This window comes from Falco peregrinus, chromosome 12 (assembly GCF_023634155.1).
Source record: "Falco peregrinus isolate bFalPer1 chromosome 12, bFalPer1.pri, whole genome shotgun sequence".
Classification (NCBI taxonomy): Eukaryota; Metazoa; Chordata; class Aves; order Falconiformes; family Falconidae; genus Falco; species Falco peregrinus.
In genome coordinates, this window is record NC_073732.1 from 5,383,647 (window position 1) to 5,411,593 (window position 27,947).

The 27,947-nt window shown below is 48.8% G+C and overlaps 1 protein-coding gene across 2 annotated transcripts in view; it reads right to left on the reverse strand.

Moving 5' to 3' along the window:
* Window positions 1-27,947, reverse strand: part of GPC1 (glypican 1) — a 222,257-nt gene that overhangs the window by 15,917 nt on the left and 178,393 nt on the right. For both annotated transcript variants that reach the window (XM_013295100.3, XM_055817425.1), the window contains exon 3: window positions 14,439-14,830. In XM_013295100.3, the coding sequence (XP_013150554.1) occupies window positions 14,439-14,830 (392 nt within the window). The remainder of the gene's footprint in view (window positions 1-14,438; window positions 14,831-27,947) is intronic.

Sequence of the window (27,947 nt, forward strand, 5' to 3'; positions counted from 1 at the left end):
GGGGCAACTCTCCACAGGGCAAAATCCCTGAGCCTCAAGCTGCAGCTGCAATGCTGAGAACGGCCTCAACCTCGTTATTATTTGTGAAAAATACTTTGAACACGGCCTTTTAAGTTCCTTCTGGAGGACTCCAGAAAGATCCCGTTCTGAGGTACCCTCAGGAGAGGGAGAACATGCTGAGCCCACCCAGCCACCAGAGGTTGAGCTGCCCCCTCCCTGAAACTGCCTGCATGGTAGCACCTCACTCCCAGTCAGCCTTGGAAAACAGCCACTGGATCGTGCTGGGGCTTCATCATGCAGGAACACATTAAAATAACCTCGTGAGAATCTATTTCAGGACTGGGACAAAAATTTCAAGGTCTCAGAGAGGGAACCCAAACAGAGAGCGCATCCCTGCCTTGGCAGGCAGAACAAGCCCTGAGATGCCTGCGGATGCTCCACCGCGGCCGGAGGGGCTGACAGGGAACACCATGCATGCCAAGGCTTCTCCCCGTGTCCTCAGCGAGCTTTCTGCCTCCTTGCTGGCACAACTCCCTCAGCCAGGAGCCAGCGGGCGGCTGCCGTGCGGCTGTGCTGCCAGGAGATGGAGGCTTCGTCCCACCGCACCGCACGGGAGCCACATGCTCCATCCCAGGGAGAAGCTGCAGAAGGCACCTCTGCCTCTTGCCTCGGCGATCTGAGAGGGGATGCAACAAAGCAGAGGGACGGGCAAACAAAAGAATAGCTTATATTTCATCTGGGGCTTTAAATAACCACGACTGGACTGAAGAGACAACAGGCAAGAGCATGTTGAACGCTAACACAGGCTGTAGCTGGAACCCTTCCAAAACCAGAGCATTACACAGAAACCAGGAGACGCAGCTAGGAAAGGAGCTGTGACCTCTCCTTCCCGACAGAGCAACCATGAATTACACCAGCTCCAACCAGAGCATGTAACCTGGGCAGGCAACCAGACCCTGAACACAACTTTGTCTTTTACCGGCACTCCCTGTCACCGCTCGTCCTGGCTTACCCAGCTGTGGCCGCGGAGCACGGTCACCTCGCACAGCACGAAGCCTGGGAGCTGTGGCACCGATAAGTCACACAGCTGGGCCCCGAAACGTGGGACTTTCCACAGCGCTGATGAGAACCAGCGAGCAGCCGGCTGGTTTGCCTGCACCCACACCCCCCCGTGGCACACGGCGCAGCCTTTGCGAGCGGGGGGAGCTGAAATGCTTTGGTGGACAGCAGGAGTGCGGCATCGCCAACGCAGGGAACACCCCAGGCCAGCCATGCAGCGGCAGAGAGGACAGCCAACAGCAGCTAGAAAATAAAGCTATTTGGTACCCTGCCAGAGCCTGTGGGGGACAGGGAGAGAGGCAAGCGACAGATCTTGGCTCAGAAAAGCATCTCCAACATGCTTAGCTTTCAAGTACGGTGTAAACACAGCAACAGTACTGGAGCTACGCAGGTGACCACAGTGAGCCCGTATTTAAATGAAGCTGTGACAGCCCCCGTGGGCATTTCACATGTATTTCTGCTTGCAGAATTTATCCTGGTCTCTGCATTTATTTTTGTGAGTGTCTTCTGCAAAACAGAAAGGACCTTCACACCCTGAGCACAGCACTGCCTCACCCAGCGGCGAGTAATCGTGCAGGGCCACCCGTGCCCTGCCACCAGGCAGAGCTGCAGATGGGGAGCAGCAGCGGGGGCTTGCTCCTTGGTGCCCACCTACTCCACCTGGCCTTTGGCACGACTGGCAAGCGCAGGCAGCTGCCAGGGCTCCCTGTGATGCAGACAGCTGCCTGCCGTCCTACAACCCACCTCCCTCCAACCTCTATGTGGCTGTCCGCCAGCCAAAACGGCCCGTCCCCAGCTACACCGCCTGCGTCCACACTGGTGCCCACAGAGCGGCCACCCCCTGCCCATGCAGCTCTTGTGGGCTGCTGCCACCTGCTCTGGGGCAGTGCGTGTAGGCAGAGCACCGTGTGACAACGGCACCAGAGGCTCAGGATCAGCTCCCGAGGGGCTGGAGGGAAAAAAATCTGCTTTTGTACCTTGGCAAGGATCAGTTCTGGATGTCAGAGAGGAGCTGTGTGTGTGCTGCCAGCCTGTCACTCTTGCAAGGTGGCTTTGTCTCCTGGAGGACAGCAGAGTGCCACCCTGCCCCAGCCTGCAGCACCCCAGCGAGGCAGCACCCTCACCTCTGAAGATGAGCAGGTGACACATCCACCACCAGCTGTTGCTCCACTGAATCTGGCAGGTGCCAAGCGTTCCACTTAATCTCTTGGCAGAAGGGGTAAGTATTCATTTTTGCAGGTGGAAGAGGCCAGGCTCCACTCCCGTTCCCCAAAGAACAAGGCAAACCTCTCCTGCTGGCAGCAGCACTCCTTTCTCACAGGCAGGCTGCAGAGGTGAACCCAAAATGGAGGGATGAGAGGGCAGGAAGAGGAATTTCAGGGAGTATTTTCTGCATGCTTTGCTTGGCCAGAGCTCAGTTCATTGTCGTTCCACCCAGCTCATGCACTCCTGCTCCACACAGGGCAGAGGGGAGCAAGGGCTTGGGGCTCTCAGGGCCCCCTGCCCCAGCCCTCTGGGGGACTTGCAGCATGTTAAGAAACAAAGCCCTTCAAACGTTTCTTAGTCCTTGCAGATTAGTCTGCTGAAGTCAACTTCCAGTTTTTTTTCAGGCATGCTGTATCCACACAGGGGGATTCCAGCCCCCATTAGGAGGAGCTGAGATTCCCTCCCCTGTATGGATACAGCAACACCCCCAGGAGAGCGCTGCAGGTCTCCTGCCTGCTCACCTCTCGGGCACATCCAGCTCCAGCAGTGGGACCACGCGCCCTCCATGGCAGCTCGTTCCAGACAAACACCCCCACGGGCAGAGCGGAGCCATTTCTCCAGGCTGGCAAAGTCAAGACTGACCTTCACTTGCATGCTGAGATTCCTTCACTGCCTGTGTTTCTCCTTTCACCTTTCAGCCTCTGAAAGAACCTGAAACGTTCTGACCTAGCCCCCTGCCCACCAGCTAATGGATGCCAGCTGAGACCCAGCCGAGAGCCCCTCTGGCTTCCCAGCGCGGATCTGCAATAACTGACAGATCAATAAGCAACGTCCTCTAGTCATCACAGGTGGCCTGAAAGCAGGAGCTTGCAAACTCCTGCAGATGGAGTGAAAGCTAACATAATTTCTTCATCTTTAAATGATCTGGCACAGCATGAGGATAGTACATGACAATAATTGATTTCTCTAAGTACCATCAACCTGGTCCAGCCTGTGACTTGTACTCCTTTAAGGAGACATAGTTCTCCTCTAACTTTAGTGGCACCTATAGTCTTTTCTTAGCTCAGTGACCTAGAAACTGCATTAAGATGTCAAGAGAACATGCACAATACATTGAGGAAGCCATTTTCCAAGGATCTGAAAAAAAATTATTACTGAGAGGTATGGCTTGGCGCCAGGGGCACTCCTCATTCAGTTGTCAGAGGTATAAATAAATATGCAAAACAAAGCTAAGCCCAGCTGAAAAATACATTGTTCCTACGCCATTGCTCAGTTAAAATCCACATGCTCTGTTCTGATCCCAGTGACATCAGTAGGTACGGTCCCTTAACGTGTAAGCCCAGCGATGAAGTGATAAGGAAAATATGTTATTTTCTAAGATATAGCCAAAATAGGGGACAAATAAATAATTTTAATTAAAACTACTTTACAGCTGGGGATACAGTAGTTGATTTGAGTAGCAATGAGATAATGCAACGGGAACAGGTGGCTGCCTCATAAAAAGCCCCATTCCACCATAAGCGCTGACATTTCAAGGAGGTTGTCATCAGGTATTATCCCGTGACTGTGGCTTGTAGCAAGAGCCGAGCGCTGTGCTTTTCCATGGCTACTTTCCAAAGCCTGATGTGCCCATGCTTTGTGGATGGAGCCACTCAACCAGATGTGACTTGCTGGAGGCAAGCGCTTCGCCGGAGCAAAAGATGCCTGGGACAGAGCTGGAGCTTGCTCACAGGTCTGCGCAGCTCACGGCACAGCCCCCGACGCGACTGCTGGGCTGGGGGCTCGCCTGTTCCACACTGGCATCTGCACAGCACCCAGTAGAGAACAGGCACGTGTGGAGACAATATGACAGAAAATTGAGAACACGTCATTCTCAGCATTCCGAGTGGCGCTGGTTTCCCTCATTCTTCCTCCTCCTGAGCAATGTTTAAATCAATTACAGTAAAATTAATGACTTCTGCAAGCAATTTGCTGAGAGGATGGGCTGGGGGATTAGTCACTAGCTGGGTGCCTTGCCACCCACCAGCCAATTTAGAAAACATTCAGCGTGAAAGGCATCTAACAGTTTGGGATGGCCAGGGCTTTAGTCCCTGTAGGACACACAGCAGCAAGGCAGTGCTCTAGTCAAAACGGGATAGATTTTTCCGGAACATGGGAAAAAGCCTTCTTAACTTTCCTCTGTGCCTTTAAAGAACAAATCAAACTTGTGATTTGCATGTTAAGCCCAAGTTACCCTTCTTTGCACAGATACACACGCTCAACAGAAAAAAGCAAGTTTCACAGAGCCACAGGACACTTCCCTCAGCCCCACCATTATCTGTTCTTTCTCCCCTGAAAGCTCCCACCCAGGTTATATGTTGATTTTCCAACCAACACCCGCTGATTTGTAGACCTCTTTTCAGTGTAAGGTTTGGTGCAAGTCACAAGGGATGCAAAAGAGGTGCAACGCCTCCTGGCCTGGCCCTGGACCTCTCTGAACCTACAACAGCGGGAGGTTTTTACCCTTCTGAACTGGGACCTCATTTGACAAGTCACACAAAAGAGAGAGGTACAAAGAACAGACGTGTCTTCTGCCATTACCCTAATGCCTACTGCTTGGAAAATATTCAAGACCCTCCAAAACACCTTGAGTAACATTAGGGCACAGGAAGGACCATGGAAGCGATGATTAAGTCTTACTGAGTTTTCACAAGTGCTTTGTCTCTTTTAGCTAAAAGCTGCTACACCCTCCTCACTCCAAAAAGCATTTTTTAATCCAAGCCAATTATTTCTTGAAAAGATGGCCAGAAAGATGGAAGAACGAAGCGTGGGATGCAGAGAGGAAGGCCCTGGGGAACAGCAACCAAAGAGGCACCAGTGCCGGGACAAGCTCCGTACGTCACGCCTGGGAGTTACGTTCATGTCCAGGAGATCGAGCAATGATTCTCCCTCCCCCTGCCAGCTTCCTGAACGCTGGAGAAAGGTTGAGCTTTGGGAAGCCACAGGCATCTGGAAAACCGTTTCACCAGTGGCAGCACCGAGCTGGTGCCGCAGCAGCATGGTGTGCGGTGGGGCTGTGCTGCCGGCTCTGGGGCACGGCACAGCGGCTCCGGCCAGCGGCGAGGGCTGAGCCCAGCTCCGCTCCGGCAGCCTGCGGCAGGGCTCCTCCTGCACCCATCACGAGGTGGCCAGCTCCTTCGGCACCCAGAACCTGCAGCCAAGCTGCGGATGCTGCTTTTGAAGTGCTGGCTTCAAACAAGGGAAAGAAGAAAAAAAAAATCAAGGAAAAAAACCCCAAACCCATTCCCAAATCCGCTCTCCTTTTGAAGCCTGGCTTAAAAGCAAATGAGAACCTGTAGCCTCGCTGCAATGTGATGGGACTCCTCGGCCTTCAGGGGCCTTTAAGTACATCTGAAAGGCATTTAACACCAATAAAATAAGCTGAGCTCTTGCTGGTACTTTTCCTACCCCCCCTCCCCTTGCACACTCCCCACCATGCTGCTGTGAGCCATCTGTGCCTTGCTTCCCAGGGGAAGCAGGGTTAGGTACAGGGGAGAGGTTCAGGGATGGAGAAAGAGGCCTGGGTGAAAAATCCAGGCTGGTGGGAGTGCTGTCAGTCCCTCGGCTTGTCATGGGGACACAGGCAGGTCGGCTGACGGAGGGAGAAGGCTGAGCTAGTCCCTAATGCTGTCAGTGGAGGTGTCGTTCTGTGGGCTCTGTCCCCTCTAAAGGTTTTGCCCAAGGGGGGTGTAAGGGTGGGCTGCAGGGAGGTCTCGGCAGCATGCCGCTGGTGTTCATCGAGTGGGACCATGTCCCAGCTGGGCGGCCGCTCTCCTGGTCCCTTCCTGGCTCCAGCCTCCGCGGACCAGCGCAGACCCAAGGGGGCACAGGGACCTGCAGGAGCTGGCTGCGGCTCTGGTGAGATGCGGGGATGGTTGGAGTGAACACAAAATACCTCCAGACATGTCAGATACACGTCAAAATGTACGTGTCACTAACTCTCACTTATATTTTTCCAGGTAGAAGGCCTTACCATCTGAACAGCCATTCTAAACTCCAGAAGCACCAGTTAAACCCAGTTTAACTTAGGTTTCCAAACCAACAGAGGCTTTACACCCAGCAGGTAACAGGCAGCATCCCAGAGGCAGGCACGTGCGCTGGGCAGCCAGGGGCAGAGCGCACCCACAGCTGGAGCCTTCCACCGGTTCCGGGGGCTGGACGCAGCTACATGACGGTTGCAGCCAAGGTCCAAGCACCCTCGCTTTCCTCCTCACGCATATTTTAAAGGCAGGGGATAGAAGTAAGGGGAGTTTTTCCTGCCAGCTGTGAAAACCCCATTCTGGGGTAGTGTATAAGAGAAAACAGGTCAGCTCTTCAATTCACAGATCAGGCTGTGTGCGCTGCAAATGCAGGTGGGCGTTCAGAGCCACTCCAGTTACCCCAAATCCCTCAGCTGGAATTGCACAGTTGGGATAAAGGTGCCAGTATGAACAACAGCAGCTACAAGAAAAAGGCCAAGGAGGGGAGCAGATCCCGCCAGGTGGGTGGCGAGGAGCACTGCCGAGCTGCCCGTGGGACAACCCAGAGCCCAGGAGCGGGCTCAGAAAGCCAGCCTTGCCCACTCCTTCACAGCAAGGCGCTGGGAGGACAGGTGGTGTGTTTCGCCAGGGAGCTGGCTGGCTCGGGAATCAGGGCGATCTGCAAACGTGGCAATTTCATGTCGGGAACCATTTCATTTTTAGTCTTCCTACAGAAGAACCTTCAAATACTACGACCAAAAAAAGAGCAGGGCTGTGTTGTTCTCTGCATCTGCATGGGTGCAAGCTGGAAACCAGGGCTGTGGCTGCTCTGTGCGCTGGGCTGTCAGCGCCCAATTTCCCCAGCGAAAGGAGCAGGAGCTGCAGGTGCTCCCGGCCCTCCACCGGCGCAGGGGAGCTGGCGCGGGGAGCAGATCCCGCTCTCTCCACCACATGGTCAGCAGCTGCCTTGTGCATGTTTATGCCAGCCCTGATGTAATTAGCACCTTGACGTGTGTTAAATGAACCAAGCTTTCCAATCTTTCAGACTAAAACTCTAAAAGAAACAGCTGCGGGGCTGACAGAAATATGATTCTTTCAAAGTCTAATGAATTGTATAATCACTTCAGTCATTATTTTGCATCTTCCTTCCACAAATGCACAGCCACGAGCCCTTGGAGCACAGTGACTGTAAGGTGTCACCAAGCCCATCGTTCAAGATACATCATGTGCGTTTCCCAAGCCCCGTCAGGGATCAAAACGCGAGCGGGGTGCAGGCGCAGCGTGCGGGGTGGTGGCTGTGCCGGGGTCCGGTGGCAGGGGCAGGGCACAGATGACCCTGCAGTTTGGTGACCCTCTTGCTTTCCCCTCACTGTGTTCAGCTCGGCACAGGCTGAGGGACTCAGAGGCTGGAAGCTGATGCCAAATTCGTGCCCTTCATGCTCCAGCACACCAGAGCTGCTGTTAAGCCTGAGGCCAGACAGACTGCCTGGGTCCAGCCCCACCAGCCCAGCCGCCAAATGGCCATTTTGCAGACTCAGAAAAACCCCCCAAACATTAAAAAAAATGAAGGCTAGGGTAATCTAGCCAAACTGGTGCAGCAAAACAGGGAGCGGAGGTGTCCCCGTCTCCCTCTGCAGCCAGTGGTGAGGGCTTGTCCAGCGGGCAGTGACGATGGCTCCAGAAGGCAGTACAGCCTGCAAGGGACGCCAGACCTGAGGGCAGGACCCACAGCTAACCGGGGGGATCTGCGCTTTCAGATTCCTGTCTAGCGCCTAACTGCCTTCAGGTATTAAAATGAGGAAGATTCATGTGGGCAGACAGACTGCTGTTGTGCTCCTCTCCCTCTGGAGGAAAACACTGCAAGCCACCACCTGCCTATTCAACACACTCCCTGCTCTGTTCATCTGAGGCAGTTATTTCCAGCTGGTACAATTTTCAATCCTTTGAAAACTAGATTCAATTGACTTTTAACCACCAGGTAAATATGGGAGACATATATCTGCTTGCCTGCATTATTTCTATTATGTTCAGAACACCTATAGGTTTTTATCCCCAAAGGGTTGTTATTTAAACATAGTAACAGATAGAAATACTGGAAAGAAATATGTGAAATACATCAGGATGTGTTCAAGACTGCATGCTCCCCATCCAGTTGGATTTGAATCTGCCCAAACAAATTCCAACATTACCGCAAAATTCTCTCCCTAGCTTTACATGTAGTGGTGCTGGAAAAGAGCAGTGGGCTGCGAGGGGGTGTGTGGGGCTGCAGGAGCTGCTGTACCAAGGTGGTTAAAGCAAGGAGGCAGATGACGGCAGGCTGGTGACTCGGGGAGCACAGCCAGCTTGGGGAAAGGGATACTGAGCTTCTGGGTTTGCAAAGGGCATTGGCCCGACTGGGACTTAGATCTGAAATGTTTTAAGCCATGTAATCCCACGTATGAACTGGCCAGGGACAGCTTTCAAACACGAGACCCTTCAGCAGAGGTGACACTGACCCGTGACACCGATCTCAGCCAGGAAGGGCATGTCCCAGCCCTGCGCACCCCGTGGTGCCCAGCCGTGAGGCAGGTCTCGGCAGCCGTGCCAGGGGCTGCGTGCGGGCAGGAGGCAGCAAGCACAGCAGCCGCTGCAGGAACTAGTCCCAGGCTTCTCAACTCCTGGGACTTCAGTCCTCCTCCTCCTGAATACAGCCAGACCTGTAAAGGGTGCTGGTGGCATTTTACACCCTACGAATTGCTGCTGGGTCTGCAGCAGCAAACATTTAGCACAGGCACTGACCAGCTCATCGTCAGAAAGGCCCATCGGTGGTTGGCAATGACAGTAGGGAAAAAACCCAGCATGCTCCTGTAGTTGCTGTTTGTACCTGGCTGTGGTGAGCTGCATCCCTGCCAGGAACGCCGGCACCCTTGGGACCCACAGCTCCCCACTGCTTGTCCCCCACACGGAGAGCCCACAGGACTCCATCTCACATTACCTCTCCTCATTTTTTTAAAGGGGGATGCCAGACCTGAGGCTGAACTCGTGGATGATGGCATCTTATCAAGCAGAACTGTCTAGAGGTACCGGTAGCTGCTATCTGAAGGTGAGAAGCTCATAAAATCCCAAGCAAGCAAACAGATGATGTCCCTGAAGAAAAATGCTACCTCCCTTGGTGGGAGCAGGTCCCAGATGAGAGCTTCTCCCAGATGGAGAGATAATGTACTGTGGCACCTTATTGCTCCTTGGGGCAAAGCTAATCTCTGCACGATGGCATCCTGCTGTCAAGTCATCTCCATAACACAAGAACACACACTTCTGCCACATAAAAACTGAGCAGCTCGAAAGCCAGAGGTGGGTATCATCCAGTGAAAAGGAAATAAATGTGGTGCTACAAGGATATTGCCACTTGCCAGTGCCACGGAACAACATTCTCATGACATCTATTTACAAACACTAATACTGTCTTTTCAGGATCAAGAGAAGGCCAATTTAGATAAATGCTTGATTTCATTACAAAAGTGAAAACCCTTAAATGAAATAAAATGTTATTTACAGTTGTATGTACTTGCTGCTGATGCTCTGAATGAAGACAAGCCACTGAAAGGATGGAGATGTGTCACCGAGCACACGGGACAGGAGTTCACTGCACTTGAGCTGTTTTAGCCCAGTGGTTTCGTAAGTGCGTGAAGATTATAATCTTCATTTTAACCAGTCAGATCAATTTTATGCCTACTTTGCCCAAAAAGCAACTGGAAGCTCAAAGACAGAAGTCAACTATGCCCTTGCAAGCTATGGAAAAAAGTGGGGTATGAGAAATGGCTGCAATCTTAAAGGACATAAGGACCAGGGACCATACTGTCTTTGTTATATTATTGACTTGTTGGAAATGTAAAGCATGTTTAGATAAACATTATTTTCCATGTGTCCAGCACATTCACTTAACTATGAAAAACATCTATAAAAATTCTATTTTTGGGCCTTTTTAATTGGAATTTGGTTCCCATCCATATGTAGCTTGACCCACCATGTGTTTAAAAGTTACTCATATGGTAAATAGGAAAGCTGCCATTGACCTTACACTAACACAAAAGTTTAAAAAATAAGGCTTAAATAAAAATATACTGATAGAAGACCTTCATCGGTAAAATGAAATACAGGATTTAGTGAAAATTCTTATAATTAGTAAAGAAAATCATCATCAAATCGAATGAGAATCAGCCTTAAGAACATTTACTCAGAAAAGTAAATGCAAACAACTATTCAAATTGATTATTTAAGTAAGTGTTTCTTCCTTACATAGCTGGTCTTGCTTCACATCAAACCCCTCACTACCATGAAGAAACTTAAAATTCAGGAGCAAGAAGCAATGAAGGTCCAGCAAAGGAAGAACTGCCCTAATAACTCATTTCCTGACCAATAAGCAAAACTAATTTGAAAAATACCTTCTTCTCCCTGCCTTTGGAAATGGAACATTATTTCTTTTCTTTTTCTGCACTCTCACTTGAGCTTCACGGGTTGTCAGGTCTCCAAGGGGAATTTCAGGACTCTGGATGTTTTTTGACAGGCACAGGGCAGCTCTCCTCCCCGTCTGTCGGAGCAGCACGGGTATGGTGCTGAGACGCAGGAGCCCACCGAGGCGCCGTGCACAGCCTCCCTGCCCCTCCTGGGTGCCCTGGTGCAGGCAGGATCACGCCTGCTACCTGTCCCCACAGCGCTCTGTACAATAGTCCTGACCTAAGACCTAGATGCCAGAGCAGTATCATCATCTGAGTAATACATAACAAAACCAGCCAGGATACTCCTGCTTATCATGTTGCACCTCTCAGAATATTTTGCTTTTGTTTTATAAGGGTTTCTCTCTCAGCCCTTGCCATTTTTACCATCTCAGTTTTGCTTCCCCCCCTGCTGTGTTTCAATTCACTCACTCCACGTGTTTCATAGGAGCACATTCTTGCTTTACTCGCTGAACACGGCAATTGCTCACGCCCAGCGTGGCTCTCTGAGCAGCAGCTGGCAGCAGCAAGTCCCCCAGCACAAGGCCTTCACCTGTTCACATGAAGCTCGGAGTTGCAGCAAAGACTCCTTTTGGGCAGCTGTTCATCTCACAACCAAAGAAAGGGATACTAACCAGAACTGGGATACTTCACTTCTCTTGCCCTAGCACACAGCACAAGGTGTGCACCCCTGGGGAAGCCCCTTTTCTGTCTGCCCTTCACTAATGATTTTGTGGCTGCCGCAGTTTCAGTAGCTGCTAATTCACGGAGACGATGAAAAATGCACTTGATACTGTGCAACTGAAACAAAAACCTGCGATTTGTGCTGAAAGGATAGCTACGGAACTAACATGGACACAGAGATGCTGCCCCAAGACCCCCACCCACGCACAGCGCATCAGTAACCCCTAACCCCGTACCAGGGCAGGGCACCAACCTGCACGTCCATCCCTGGCCCTACTGCTCTGCCTGGGCTGCAAAGAGCCACAGCAGCCACGTGTGTGCCCCCAGCCCCCTCCCACAGCCGCCATGCAGATGGCAGCGCTTCCGCCGCTGTCAGCGTGGGGCCAGGTTGGTGGCAGGAACTGCAGCGTTAAAAGCTTTAGATCTTGGTGTCAGAGCCTGCAGCCTGTCAGGGTGACTTTGTCTTAAAAGCTAGGACGGCAGTAAAGATGAAAAATTGTTTTGCCATTTTCTCCCCGGCTGCCCTCAAACTATTTATCCCCAGCAGGACGCAGAGCGCCTGCTCCCAGCACACCGCTCCCGTTCCTGCCCCTGCGCTCCCATTCCTGCCCCTCCGTGCCCACCAGCCACCGGCCGGGGGCTGCCTGAAGCCGTGGCTTCCCGTGGGATGGGGCAGCTGGAGGCTGGGGAAGCAACACCCCTTGGGAACAGCGGAGAGGCAGCAGGCATTAAAGAAACCTCAGGAAATTCCCGTCTGTAGCTCAGCCAGGGAAGGCTCTTCCCCATTTTAAATCAGCCAGAAAAACTGGCCAACAGCACCGTATCTCTGGAACGCCCAGTAGCGCGGATGCTGCACTGGACCTGGAGCAGTGACAGGATACAGGTGACAAAGACCAAACCGGAAATGTCAGAGAGCCGAAACCAGGAGGGTGTTAATAGAAATCAGTAGCTTTTCTGGGATTTGCAAATAAATAAAACTGAAGTAATCTAATTTTTCAGAAGCTCAAAGCTAGGTAATTTATTTCTAAGTGTCCATTTAAATTAGATTTTCTCAGACTTCCTGACCAAAACACTCACCGCTGCTCCGTACAAAATTTCAGCTCAAAGAGTTATTTTTAAAGGCTGCTGCTGCCAGCTGACAAGGAAGTCGAATCCTAGTCTCTGATCTTAATAGAAGTCTTATACACTTTCTCCTAATGTTGTAACTATAAAGCAACATGAAAAATGACTTAAACCAAACCACCAGTTGTGGATCGAGCTCAGCACTTCACATCCGTTCAGTGCTAGTGTAAATCCACATCTGGTAAAGGACAGTGGGTAAACCAGGCCTTTTATTTCAGACACAGCTGAGGGCTATCAGGGCATCCATAAAACGGATTTCCCACCTCAGCCTTCTCACTCCCTCTTGCCTAAAGTACCGAATCCATTCCTGAAGACAGGGGAAATGGAGCAGTTTTGGCCTTTGCTATAAAATCAGCTCTAAGGGAGGCTTTGCTGAGGTTTCCCGACTCAGTTCATGCAGATTGTGTTATAACAACAACATGCCAGGTTAACTGCAACCCCACGGAGGGCTCTTGTGAGAGAGATGAATGGTTGGGACCATCCTGGAAGACCCTCTGTCCTGGAGGAACGGGCTGGGGAAAGCAGAGGGAAGAGGAGGATCCATGACTGGTCGTGTACCCACATCCTGTTTAATAAGCGATGCCGACAGAAGGAGAATTCAGAAAGGGGGGACTGGAATCCAAAACCAACAGGTCAGAAGCCTACATGAAGGTGGGGGAAAAATATACTGCATGTCTGTGTCTCGGGTCCTTCCCTTCCACTGATACCACAACTGCAGTTGCCTTGCCAAACTGCTGTACCCACCAAACTCGGCTACAGGTGGAATCACGCACATTGAGCTGGAAAACTCTGACTTTCAGAGGATTTATGACAAATATTTTACTTTGGTCCCCCTGAAATTACATCATTCTCCTCTTTTATCAGTCTTAAGTGTCATGAGAGTATGATGTTAATGAGATGTACAAAGGCTTTTGGGTAGCTGAACAGTTTCACAGTCCCACATTGATAAATTAAAGCATTTGTCACTGTTACCACATTAATGTTTCTTCCGAGATCAAAGTCTGGATTTGCTGCATCAAATAGTACTGTCCTCTACTATGCATTACCGTGCATTACCTTCCAAGGAAATGAATTGTGATTCTGTATTTCTACATTCACAGCTTAATCATGCCCTGATTCTTATACCTGCTGACTGCCATCGCCACACGCAGTATGCAAGGCATGTTTTAGTATGGATTTTCTCCTCGTTACCTGTGTGAAAAGCCTGAATATCTTGTTTCAGGACAATCACTTTTTTCTGGCTCTGAAAGGCTGCTTCTGCAGTACCGAATACAGCCAATTTCCTTCCTCCTGAAACCCTGGATTCGGTCAAGCTAATTTAAATTTATATAGCACCTTTCATCCCTGAAGATCCCAATGCACTTTCTCAAACTCACCCTCTCTGTACACAGAAGCTGTACAAATATACATGGCTACACAAGCAGACACAGCAATCCCATCACCGACCGCTGAAACGCATCTCGCCGCATGTATTCCCAGCACACTTGTGGCAAGCCAACTCTGCACACCCTGCAGCATGTCACCATCACGGAGGAAAATAAGGCAGCGTGATACAGAGGCATGTCAGGGAAACGCGAGGAATCTAGGCAAGCAACAGAATGGCTTCTCCACCTGGGCAACTGACACCTTGATGCTCTGCTGCGTAGGTTAAAATGAGGTAAGACTGATTTGCGGTGAGTTATACCTCACTGCTGCTGCACTCTCAGTGCCTGCAGAGGTCCAGGCTATCCGCTCCCTTCCACCAATGGGTGACCCTCAAGCAGTTTGTTTTATAAAACTGAAAAGTATCTGCTTGCTTTGTAATGAAAACGTAAGGAGAAATAAACCCTCTTCTCCCCGACAGCAGCAGGTGACTGGCTCCGGCCAGTCTGAGGATGGAGGAGAAGGAAGAACATACCTGAGAGACCTTTCTGACCACGTCACTGCCCACCAGGAAGCCCTGCGCGTAGGAGCGTGCCGCGATGAAGGCTCGGGTTGCCTTCACCTTCAGGTCCCTGGGAACTTCCCCGAAGGGTTTGTGCTGCTCTGCATGTTTCACCATGCAGTCCAGGTACTCGTCTGTGATATGGTACTGGGGATTCATCAGCTTGAAGAGCCGCTCCAGCAAGCGTGTCCAGAACTCATTGAGGGCCTCTTCCAAGTTGATGTTGGAGCCCCGGTAATAGCGGCGTAGCTCGCTGTACAAGTCCTTGAAGACCTTCATGTTTTGAGTGTACAATTCTCCATACATGCTTGGAAAAGCATCATAAAGGGCCTTTTCTGACTTGTTCAACAAATCCTGGAAATAACCTGAAGAGAGAAGAAAAAGGACACTGTGATGCATCAGCGGGACAAGCAAGAATCCATCGGGCTGTGCTGTTTGGCAGCACAACCCAATGCCCTGAGAAAATAAAAGGGCCCTAACAGAGCTTTTCCTCCAACTGACCTTACCCAAGCTCTCAGCCTTGACCCTTAGCTGAGAAGAGTGAAGGAGGAACTCCCCAGTGCCTGAGAACCATGGGCTGGGGCTCTCCACCTCTTCTGGCAGCCTCACCTAGACCCAAAACTGAGGCTCTTCTCTGAGTGCATAAGGTGCCACAGTGTTACTCACAGGTTTTCTTTACAAAACACATCAGCTGGCATTGCTTACATATACCATAACTTCCCACAGCTGTCAGCCAATGCCTTACAAGATGCTCAACTTTGAATCAAGAACCAGCTGCTCCTGGCACAGAAGTTGACGCTTGTTACACATCACTAGAAGATGCAAACACACAAGGATGTCTGGACGTTGCTCCGGCAGTGGAGGTCTGACCCGTACCAACTGCTGGCAGAGTCAGTCCAGCCTATCAATATTAGCACCCACACCAGAATGAAGTAAGAGAAAGACTTCACCTAGAAGATAACCTGAAGTCTTCCATTTCACCACAGGAAAGATCGGAATTTCTCCAGCATCACCCATTCTTACCATCACACACAAGTGAGGGCTCTTCTGGCGAACACTGCAACTTCAATTTTAAAATGGAACTTACCACCCCACCCCACTACCAACCCCTGCCCCCTCGATTTCCTTTTTTTCTTGGAATGCTGCCATTCCTGGCTGAGGCACTGATGATCTGGAGAAGCCAGCAGGACTCCAGTATGACATACATGTCTGAAGCACAAAGCAAAAGCGGTTTAAGCCAAGGTCCCTGCAGGCTCGAGGTCTTCTTTGGGGCAGCACATGTACCTGAAGAGGACGTGGCTTTACTCTGACTAGCTGTCATCTCACTGACCCAACACCACCATGATCCGCTACACAACCTGAAGCTGCCTTTGGAGAGATCGCTGCAACTCGTCTGAGCTGCCTTTCCTGCCTCACTGCTGGTTTTCCAATGTGTTAATTCCAAAGCCTTGGTGAGATGGAGCAGGGCTGCCACCTGTGATGATGCCCAACCCTTCAGAGATGCCCCCATCAGCCTGAGTCATCACAGCCAGCCTGGCTCCTTGGCACAGCCCCTACTGCATGTGCCAGAGTCCCACGTGCTACAACAGAACAGGCACATCTTTTTATGTATTTAAAGACGGGGTTGTACTCTAGTGTTTTTGAACTGAGGCCAACGTCACCATGTCTGAGGTTCTCATCCCATTTGCTTATTTGGATGTGCATCCTGCTTTTGTTTAGGTATTAAACAACGGTTTTACACCCCAGGTTCAGTTGTTGTAGAAGTGACAGAAATGTGACTCTCCTACTACATACATGCAGCAGGGTAGACAACAGGTTCGACTCCTTCCATACCAACATCTTTTAAGTATTTCCACCCTCGAGTGTCAGCAGGCTCTCTGAGACTGCACAGTGGGGAACCCATAGCAGGACCAGCCTGATTCAATTTATTGATTTACATAAGCAACTTTCATCATCTTTTAAGTCAGTGAGAGGAAAAATGATTTAAATAATCATTTTAATTTCAATTACCTTTGCACTTTTTATGGCCTTTTTGAAGCAAACGTGATTATACTATTCTTTAAATCTAAAGTACTATTTTTGTTTTTCGTGATGTATGATAAGCTCTAGTTGGAGAGAAACTGTTATTCAATTAAAATCACAGCATGTATTTACATATGTAAATTAACTCCACTGTGCTAAGCATATAAGAATAGAAAGAAAAGCTTCTGAAAAGGGCATACTGCATGTACAAAGTTTTATTAAACAAAGTGTTTTTTGAGGGAACAGCAAAGCCCACAATTAAAGACCTCTAAGATTTTAGAACTAGTAAAGCTCATTTCCATGGGTCTTGTTTATATCCACAGACTGGAAGGGCCATACAAGTTTTCCTACATTTGTAAACTCTCATTGGCTTCTCATGCTTGATTGAAGCTGAAACTCAACAAGCAGATCACAATTGAAAAGACCCTCTGCATCTGCACCACAGGCTCTTAATGCTGAAACTGCCTGTATTTTACCAAGCTGATGCAGAGCATTGATAGCCTGGCTTCCTCCAGCCACAATCATTTACTACTTAACAGTTTAAAATTTAAGTGCCTTTAGAAGACTGTGAGCAAATTAGGTCGTAGCAGAAGTTTGGTTTAGTCACTTATGCAGAAAGTAAAATTGTTATCTAAAATGCTGAATTAGAACCATGGTTTTCCACTGTACTTTTGGAAGAAATTTAGAAATTTATTCTTACTCAACCTGATCTGGCTGGCAGTTTGTATCTCCAAACGTTTGTACTGGGATCCCTCTGTCTCTCACATAACTGACTTGCATGCGTTCTCCATCTTCCCTATTAAAACCAGTTTTCTTCCTACAGACGCCAGTGTAAGTGTGCTGCCAGGGCACCTAGACCACCTATAAAATTACCTTGTGATGGGGGTCCTTACTATGAAAAAAGTCAGAAGCTGATCCCATTAAGTACTTTGGTAAAGGACCTCAGTTTAATAAGAAAAGATGCCTGCAGCACGTACTGTCCTAACCCAGCTCATCAGAGCCTCTCCTGGGGAATCTCGGCACAATGATTCAATCCCTGCTCTCTCTCTGGGTCCCAGCTCCTGCTCCCCTGCCCCAGCTGCCAGAAAGGAGAAGCTTGTCTCTCCCAAGGCAGGACAAGCTTTCTGCAAGGCCCAGGGCCCCTCATCCCAGCCCAAGGGACCTTCGGGTGTGGATCTCCTCCTACTCCAACGGTTCAGCCATCTCTAGTCCCAAAGACAGCAGCACGTGGCAATTTTTTCTTGTGACAAAATTACCTCTACAAACTGCAGGGGCTAACACAGGTGAGAGCTTTCCTTTTACCAAAAGGCCTCATCTACACTGAATAATTGTACAATGTGTAATCAAAACTTGGCAAGGGTTACTGGCACATAGATAGCATCCATCCTGGTAACCCATGCAGGCTGCTCTGCTTCTGCGAAGCCTTCCGCAGCTCCGTCCCCAGCGCAAGAGGTGTGTGCACCCGCTGCTGGGTCATCCTGGCTACTCCACCAACACGCGAGAGGCTGCAAGAGGACGATTTACCATTTGGGAGCTTCTCATCCAGCACCCCTCTCCTGCCCTAGCCTGGGGGCCAAGGCGATCACGGTGGGGCAAGCCCAGTTTGGGGCTGCCGCAGCCCTGAGCTCCCAGCCTGCCCGCTTTGGCACTGCTGTGAGCTGACTGGGGGCTGATCCTGCTGCAGCATCACCGCTTCTTGTTGAGTGGTGTTGTGGTTTAACCCCGGCCAGCAACCCAGCACCACGCAGCCACTTGCTCACTCCCCCTCACCCAGAGGGATGGGGAGGAGAATCGGAAAGGAATGTAAAACTCAAGGGTTAAGGTAAGAACAGTTTAATAGGTAAAGCAAAAGCCGCACACACAAGCAAAGCAAAACAAGGAATTCATTCCCCACTGCCCATGGGCAGGCAGGTGTTCGGCCATCCCCAGGGCAGCAGGGCTCCAGCACGTGTAACAGGTACTCGGGAGGACAAACGCCATAATGCCAAATGTCCCCCCCTTCCTTCTTCTTCCCCCAGCTTATATACGCAGCATGTCATCATATGGCATGGAATATCCCTTTGGGCAGTTTGGGTCACCTGTCCTGGCCGTGTCCCCTCCCAATTTCCCGTCCCCCTCCAGCCCTCTCGCTGGCAGGGCCCAAGGAACCAAAAAGTCCTTGACTTAGTATTAACATTACCCAGTAAAAACTAAAACCATCAGTGTGCTGTCAGCATTGTTCTCACACCAAATCCAAGACACAGCACTGCACCAGCTACTAAGAAGAAAATTAACTCTGTCCCAGCTGAAACCAGGACACACGGTCACCTTCCCTTGCAGCATCTCCTGAAGGGGCTCATTCCTGGGCTTGCTCCTGGGCTCACAAGGCAAGCAGATTACTGCCAGGCAGACGATTTGTCCTGGCAGGACACTTTTTTGGGTATGATTAAGCTGAGATGGCTTCATTTTTCTGTTGCCATAGCCCTCCTATCTGTACAATGAACAGAAATGGCATTCGCCATTTCACAACAGACACAAAAAACAAAGTTTCTCTGCTGCTCAATATCTTAATGTATCACTCCAAGTGCTGGTTACCCATTCACAATTTAATTAAATTGAGCTCAAACTCTTACTTGTATAATCAGTGTTCTTTTCTCTGTGACAAGTGACACTAACGGAATAAATTGCTCAGCAATCCAGGTACAACATGTAGCTTGGCACTCACCATCAGGAGGAAGAAAACACCAACAAACACAGCCCAATTTGTCATTTCAGGGTAAAATGACTTTCTTTGTATTGCTACAGGAGCAACAAGATGTATATCTTCCTGTCAAAAAATTGGAAATTGCTCTCGAAAAAGTCCAAGCTAATTAAGAGTTGATGAACTGTTACTTCTCACCTAAGTGAGAGAACACCAATTACAGTCAACTCGTTTGTGGCTGGTTCTCAGAAAGTTCTTCTAGATGTCACACGCTGAGAAAAAAAATATATCTACATTATCTCGGGAAAATTAATTAGCAATTAAGACTAAATGTGTTTGTGATGAATGGCTGACCTGGCAGGGAATTTAAATGCCCATTTTGCAGCATTAGAAGGCACTAAGCAGCGGGGTTTGTCAAAGGGATGCAGAGAAGCTTGTGCTAACTGCCCTGGTCCTTGGTGTGATCTCAGCCTGCAGCGCTTGTACACTTAGCACAGGTATCTCCAATTAACACTGCATCTTCTCCCCAACACTTCTTGCCTGCTAATATCCAACCTTTAATGCATTTAGACATGTGTCGTAGATTAAAGATACGCAGGGCCTGGGGATAAAACAACTTGTTCAGGCACCTGTCCTTGATTACAGGTAGAAGCAATTATTCATTCGAGGGGAAGCACCCCATTATCTGTAGGCATGGTGGGTGGGGGACCCTTAGGTAATCTGGGTGGTTGGAGACCTCTAATAATACAGCTGTCCCGCGATTTCTATAAGAATGTAAAAATGACCACCCAGCGGGTCCATTATTAAGTCTCACTTGGTCCACCACTGCTGGGTCTGCCCTGGCTCCCAAAGGATGATTAGAGTGACTAGCTCAGGCAGAGCACAAGCACATGGAGGCTTCATCCAGGTCACATCCTGGACATCCCCCAGGCCCCTGATCTCTGCTGATGCCACATGCTCCAGGCCAGCAGCAACAGGCTCAACCTGTGTTCACGCACTGTAGTACACAGCTTCATTAGCCTCGGGATTGGCAGGGATGGAGGGAAAGGGCTGACAAAGGGTCAGTGCTGGAGCTGTAATGCCCTTGTGGCTCCAGGAGTCACCACTGCACTCCCATCCCTGGCAGCAGGTACGCACACAGCTGCGGTGGCTCTGCAGAGAGCCAGCTTCCCTCTGAAATGATGTCACTTGGTTCCACGCTGAGTCACAAGCAAGCAGTTACATATTTTCTGGACCCACACTGAAAAACCACGGATGCTCTCAGCTTCTGCCAGCCTCAGAAATTTTACAGTGAAGGTGTACTAGCCAGAGATATCTTTCTATGAGTCACCTGCTAAATCCATGGCTGGCTTTCCCTCTTTCAACGAGTTTTCTCAAAGGGCCATTGAACAGGTGAGTCCGTCCTCACCACCACCGGCTAAGGGCTTCACCACACTGCAAAGCCCAGCAGGTTATATTCTAATGCCAGTAATTCAGACAAATCCAGCTCTATTATCCCCCAGCACAGCTCCTCACTCAAGGCTGTTCCTATGTGAAACATCCCCTTTCACACTCTTGCTGCAGAAGTATTCAAAATAATAATAAAAAATGAAATGGCAGTCTTTTATTATTATTATTATTATTACCCTTACTATTATTGCCTTTCACTCCCAGGCTCAGAAACAAGACAACTGGCTTTGCTCAAATGAAATCTGCCTTTTGGCAGAGGCCAGGTGTGAAAAACCTCTGCCTCAAATACAAAAATGCCAGAAAGTTATGAGCAAAGAAACGAAAGGTTTTTACAACTGAGATAATTCTGCAACCTTGGCCGCTGTTCTCTTACTGTTGTAGTGACAAAAATATCTCAGGGAATTAAGTTTTCAACCAGAATCTATAACCTTTGCATCCAAGATTGATTGTAAATCCCCACCTATTCCTCTGCTTCACAGCTTCCCAGTGTTTGCAGCTCATATTTTCACAGTTTCCATGTTTTCACAACTCTGGATTCAAATTGGGAAGCTGTGAACAGCAAGGAAGGGACCAGCAGTTGCTCTCTGAAGATGGAAAGTTCTGAGTTCCCCCTTCCTCACCCTCCCCAGCACCAAGTACTTTATCCAAGCTCTTTTATACTATTTGATCACTCAACATCTGGAACACACTGGGGTTTATTCAACTAATATAATGATGGAATGGAAATGGATGTAGGAGGGAATGAAGAGGGCACCGAAGGAAGAACATCCACATGCTCTTTGGGCATGCAGCAAATCAGGCTTTCTTCAAAACCCATCAAATTCTAGAGGCATACTAGAAAAAATATGAGAATTGGAGAAAGGTGACTGAATTATTTTCTATCTGAATGTTATTAAAGTCTTAAGCAGAAAACTGCAGTACAAAAAGTCTTAAGCACAATTGGAAAGAGCAGTACCAGATTGGAGGAGACAAAGGAGGAAAACACATTGCTCAGATGATGGCATTAATTCCAAAATCAGATTTTAAGAAGAAATCCGTTCCTAAAGGCAGGTTTAGCAGTGATTTGGTGAAGACTCTGGACAACAACCTTTAGCTACATCTGGAAGTCAGTCATAAGAGGAGGGGAAAGGCACCAGGGTACAGGGCTCCAGGAGGGAGGAAGCAGGTGATACCTCCAACCCTTCACTTGCCCTTGGAGCAGCAGAAGCAGCACACAGGCTCTGCCCTGCTTCTACCTTCCAGCTCCAAGCTCTCCTCTACTTCTTCTATTCTTAATACAAGAGCAGACTGCTCCACCCCAGGACAGCAAAATTCAATTTTGCTTATGCTTCTGGAAAGCCTTGCGTAGTCCCTGCAGGATCTCCTAATGCTCCTAATGACTTATGCTGCAACCATGTGGCACAGCAGTGCTCCACAGCTACAGAGGTGTTGTTCTTCTGCAAATGTCACCAAGTTTTTCAGCAATGGGGCAAGAGGAAAACCCTTCTGCGGGATGGACAGCTTTGCGTGGCGAGCTAGGTTTGTGGTCCCAGGGCCTTGCAGTGCAGCCATAAACTGCCAGGACAGCTGGAGGTGGGGGCAGAAATGTGAGGAGGATGAAATAGCAAATCCTATCTTGTAGTTTCTCAAGTTTGAGCAAGCACACGAGCCTGTGGTGGAATCCAGGCAGGGCCGGAACCATAGAGCATGTCTGCAGGTCTGGAGGGAGGCAAAGCCAAATACGTTCACCATCAACGGTGCTACCATGTTTCAGGAAGACTGGACTAAGAGCAGGAGAGAAAAATAAGCCGACTCTGTGGTGTCCTGAATACCAGTAAAAGCAGGGAAAGAAGTAGGATGGGGATGTCTGCTAGAGCAGAGCTCCCTCCCAGTGCCAGCCCAGTTGGTCTGAGGCACAGCATTTTCCTGGGCTGAGTTTCTACTTAATACACTGCTGCACATCCCAATACCAATTTGCTTCTCCAGCTGGTTTTAATGCTGTCCTTGCAAACTACTATTAGAAGAGAATAATTCAGCAACAGATATAAGCCATTAAAATCCACATCTAATGCATTCATGTCTATTTTATTCACTTCAGCAAGTACGATGATATTTTATTTATAGAATTGTTACTACTCATTATTAATTTAAGTACTCCCCATGGCTGTGCTGGAGAGCGGGCAGCAGTACAACAGCAGCAATATGCTCCGGTTTGTACCTTAGCTGGGTGCTGCCAAAGGAAATAACCCCAGCGAGACCAAGGCATATAAGGCTCCATGTACACATGGCTCTGCGGGTAGCAACCCTGATGGCACTGTTCTAGGGGTTTACCTCTCTCCTCGCAGTTTCATATTCGTGTGAAACAGCTGAGCTGTCTCCTCAGTCCTGACTCACCCTGGAGGATGCAGCTCCTCCCTGCTGTATTCTGGATCATCTACAACATCCCTCCCACACTACGCACTGCCCCTGCTTGGCGGCTGTGACCAAAGAGGCACCGGGACAAACAGAGACTCAGATTGCAAAAAGCCCAAATAAATGGAGATAAAATCAGCTCCTAGAAGCCAAAGGACAAATGGTGTGAACAAATGTGCCAGGACACAAGAATCATGATGCTTTCAGGGGACACAACTTCCAAACTTTTAGAATTCTCTCTAAAGAGCCACTTCACCGATCTCTCCTCTGCACACTGTGTCCTGGGTGTGTGTGATAACAGCACAGGAACACAGGACTGAAGAGATGCTGTGGGTCAATGAGCCAAGTGTCAGCTCTTCCATGCAATCATCGATTTTGTGCTCTCCTAAACCTGCTCAGTGCCCAGCAGAAGAGAAGTTAGAGATTTTGACCTCATTCCTACTGGAAGGCTGGCCCAGAACACCTCCTCAGATGGGTGAACTCCTTCATTTCTGGTCTAAGTTCACTCCTTATCCACTTGGTCTTTACCAATGTGGTCCTACAGTTTCAATAGTTGTTTTTGTTTCCTAGTGTTCACTGCGATGTTTATCCACAAAGCGCCACCTTTTCTCACCATCCGTGCTGCTTTGCTACACAAGCAAAGGTACTTTCCTCTCTCCACACCTGACAGACTCTCTCCAGTCCTCTTGATCGTTCCACTAACTCTTCTCTTCACCTCTTGTGGTTGGCATTCATTTTTCTTAACTGTGGGTGGTCAGGACTACAAAGACCATTTCCTTTTCTTCACTGGAAATAACGCTGTTAATACTACAAGGACTGCACTTACCTTTTTTAGGAATGCATCACATTAGCATTTCACAGACTTTCTGCCACCAGCTGGTACATCCCCGACTCTCCCCTTTGCTTTTTCCAACCAATTAGTTCCCAGCTGTATATCTCACTCTGGAATACTGAATTTCATCCTATTTCTATTATTTTTGTCATTATGGTTATCCCCCATCCTCTTCAACAGTGACAACCTTTCCCAGCACTGTGTCATCAATTAATCTCATGAACACATTTCTCATAATTTGTGCTGGTCTTTAATGGGGCTGTTAACCAGGCTGGGGTTAGGAGTGTCTTTGAGAACCACAACGTCCCTCTAGCCCAGGAGCTCTTCTTTCAACACACTGTATTGCTGCCTCCCCCTTAGCTAGTTCACCTGATAATTCCCTTACTACTTGCCATCTTCTTCAGCTTAATTAACTACTCAAGGCACAGATCCAACTGTCTTTCAAGTCTCCTGAGATGAGATTAGTTGACAGAACAGATACACGATGAGCAATAGTGGAAGTAGGCAGCTATAAAGGATTTGACCTCATCTGTACAATAGCTGGCTTTGGGTAAGAGGAAAAGATGGGTCTACCTTAAACCGGTTTTAGACTGGGATATACAGCAGATAGTTTGTTTATTTTGTTAGGGAAAAAAAGAGATTTTTTTTAGAAAACATGAATGCAAAAGAAAGTTGCCATTGCATGAAAATACATTTGGAACATGTATTTTCTCTGCTAGTGAGAGCCCCTGGGAGGAAGCACCTCCAGTCGCTCCAAACAAAGTGCACTTTTTCTGCCAGGACTTGGATAACATTTTCATACTTTATAATAGAAGCATTCTGCCCATTTGACACTGTTTCGAATGGCAGAGAGATGTAAGTATTTGCACCTACTTTTTCTTCTGCATATTATCCCTTCTCTGTTTCTACAGTTTTCCAGGGTAGTTTGCTTTTATCTAAGGCAAGCAGGACTGGATCCAGATATCAGAATAAGGGAGTGGAGGACGTTCCCTGGCAGGAAAGTTGCCCAGAGGGTAGAGGTGACCCTCACTTGAGGAACAGCAAGAAGCTGGATATTCTGCTTGTCCTCCTGGTGAGCAGCATACAACTATTGGGGGTCCAAGGAAACCCAAGGTGACAGCAACAAGCCTGGGTGTCATAAGTACAGCTACCACGACCGCCCCCCCAGCCCCAGCAGCAGCTCTCTCCAAAACATGGCAAGTGAAGAAAGCACTTTAGGCTTTTATGATCCTGAATCACGCAGCATTACCTTCCTAATGGTCCTTGGAAACAGATCTGGGCAAACTTTAAGACACCCCTGAATTCAAGTTCATAAAACAACATTGCAAAGGTAAGAGCCATTTGGGGCTGGGGGGCAAAGAAGGCTAATTAGTTTGTGTGACTGGCAGGACATATAAGCAAAGCCTGCGTGTACGCTGCAGCGTTAACAGCAGTCAGCATCCCCACGCCAAAGCACCCGAGCCTGCTGCGCTATTCCCTTCTGCCTGGTGGAAAAAAAGCAAGGACGGAGCAGGAGCAAGTGGCACGCACCTGCTTGGAAAGTGATTCCAGGCGCCACACAACACCCTCGCAGACCCTGGGATATTAAATACCACAAAATGTAATGCAGCTGACATCCAAGCCATTTGCCTGGTAGGTCCTCTATTGTTTAGGCTCAACATTCCCACGTTAGGAAGCTTGCTGCAGTGCCACACCAGGGGCAGGAGGAGGGTGCGTGGGGTGCCGGCAGAGCGGCAGCTGCTCTGGGCTGCACACGTGGGAGCACACACGTGCTGCGTGTGCAGCCATGCTCCAAAGGTTGAAATGACTGAGCGGCACTCAGCTGTTAAGGTGTGCCAAGGTCTGTGTGCACCATGACAAGGTCAAACGGCCTCCAGCGATGCACGCAGTCCGATGGCCCCTTGAACGTGCATGGCTGGAAATATACAAAAGTTGTATGCAACTGTGGCTTTGTGTCCGCATGTGGGACTGGAAGACACGCTGCATGTAGGCTAGGTATTTCACGTGGTTTTCTCAGATTTGGGCCTCCAACCAAATTTTAACCCTTTTCCCTGCACTTCTCTCAAAACCTTTTTCTGATGGAAGCCTATAGACCAACACAGAGCAACAAGCCACTGAATTGTGTGTCTTCTCTGGATACTCTGAATATTTACATATGAGGCTATAGTGGGTCATACCAAAGCGATACAGTCTGGAGTTACTGGCAAGCATGCAACCCTAGAGGCAAGGCAATACTGCATGCTTAGGAAGGGCACTAACAACAGGACAAGGGATGATCTTACCCCTCAAAACCCATCCACTAAAAGGTTTCCTGGCCAAGCCTCAACATTTAAGACTCACTGTTGGTCACCTGCTTCTGTGACTTGTCAGACCCTTTTTACAGCTTATGTACACTACTGGGCTATTGCAATGAGCCCCACATTTAGTTATATTTTTCTGGGGAAAAGTACTTCACGGTTTTAAATCTCTACAGTACAACAGGCATAAACTTCCTAGTGCAAGAAATACAGAATACTCACTCCTTACTTGCCACCTCCAAGCATTTCACAGACCTCTATCGTACCTCCATGTTTTTGCCAAGGTGAAGAGTCTTACGTATAAAAAGTAACTGTGTTCTTTCATTTTCTTTGGCATTACCCTTTTTATCCTCAGCACAGATGCCTTTTGCCAGTGTATCCAGCTGAGAAGACTCTTGTGGTCCAAGGTCCTACAGTCCATGCTGAGGAGCCTTGTGCTCCTGGTAGAGAACAAAGAGCTGTGCTGCAAGGTCCTGCTGCAAGGAAACCTGCCATAGGCTGAAAGCCCTTGCAGATGGGATTTTGTCTGTTTGCATCCAGGGTGGGATAAGCAAATACAAGAGATGTGAATCTTAAGATTATTTTCCCCGCGTGTGTTCCTGGGATCTGAGCTGGCAAGGGATTTTAATCATGGCTCCCTCTAAATATATCCATGCTACAGCTACGGACTTGCAGCAAATGATGAACTGCAAGTATTGCCTCAGCAGGCTCTTATCAAACAGATTTCACTGCAACCTCTCTGCGAGATAAAGACTGGGCAGGCACGTGGGTGGGATTCATCAAACAGGAGTCAAATCTGATCTGGAGGCTTAGACCTCACTTAAGGAAGAAAAGGCACCTCCCTATTTAGCATGAGCTGAGCTCTTCCTTAGGGCCGCTCATCTCTGTGGATTGTAGTAGGAGCTGCAATAACTAAGCTAGAGTAGGCTGAACTTTTGGATAAATGAAACATTGTGAGATCAACTCCATTCTCATTTTTTCCCTCTTCGAAAGCCTGCATTTAAAGGCAAAGCAACAAGCATCATAGCTAATCACTGACAGGAACATGAAAGGTGGTAAAAGTAATTGCTAATACTGCCTGTTCCTTTCCAGGTTTATTCAGTAAGACCTGAAGGGCTTGATTTCTCTAACACTAAAATAAACTCAATACTGAGGGTTGCTGGCAGTTTTAAAAAGTGCGGTATAGACCCTGGATAAATGCACAGTGCATACCTATACAGCAGAGGTATTTTTCACTCCAGAAAGAAGTGAAACTCCAGAAAGTGTTCCTTTCCTGCAGCTGAAATAAAGGGTCAGTTATGCAGAAACGTGCTCTCCCAGCTGCAGATAAAAGGGAGCCAGCCAAGATAACCTCCTGGCACCCCAGCTGCATGCCCACGTACCGGGCTGGTATGAGCTGCAGAGACATGGCATGAACGAGAGAAGCAAAGGATCTGCTCAGGAGATCCCCATGCAGGTTGTTGTTACGTTTCCAGCAACACCTTCCCGATCAGCCTCGCTGAGGTTGGCTTTGAGTTTCTGCTCCTTTCAGCAAGCACCAGACAGCTGCAATTTCACGCGTTCACCTGCCAGAGCAAAACATCGCCGCCTCCCTCCCTCGCTTCAACTCCACGCTGCTGAAGGTTGAAAATAATTAAGTCTTTATAGCTTTCAATACACATCTTCTGAGTTCTTCCTTACTTATAAAAGATACCATTATCATGAACCAATTTGTCACTAAGTCAGGCTCTTTGCAGTAACATTCTAATTGAGAAAAACATCAGTGAGTGATTAGCTCTTTAGAACTAAACGCATTTCATTGTGTCTGCAAA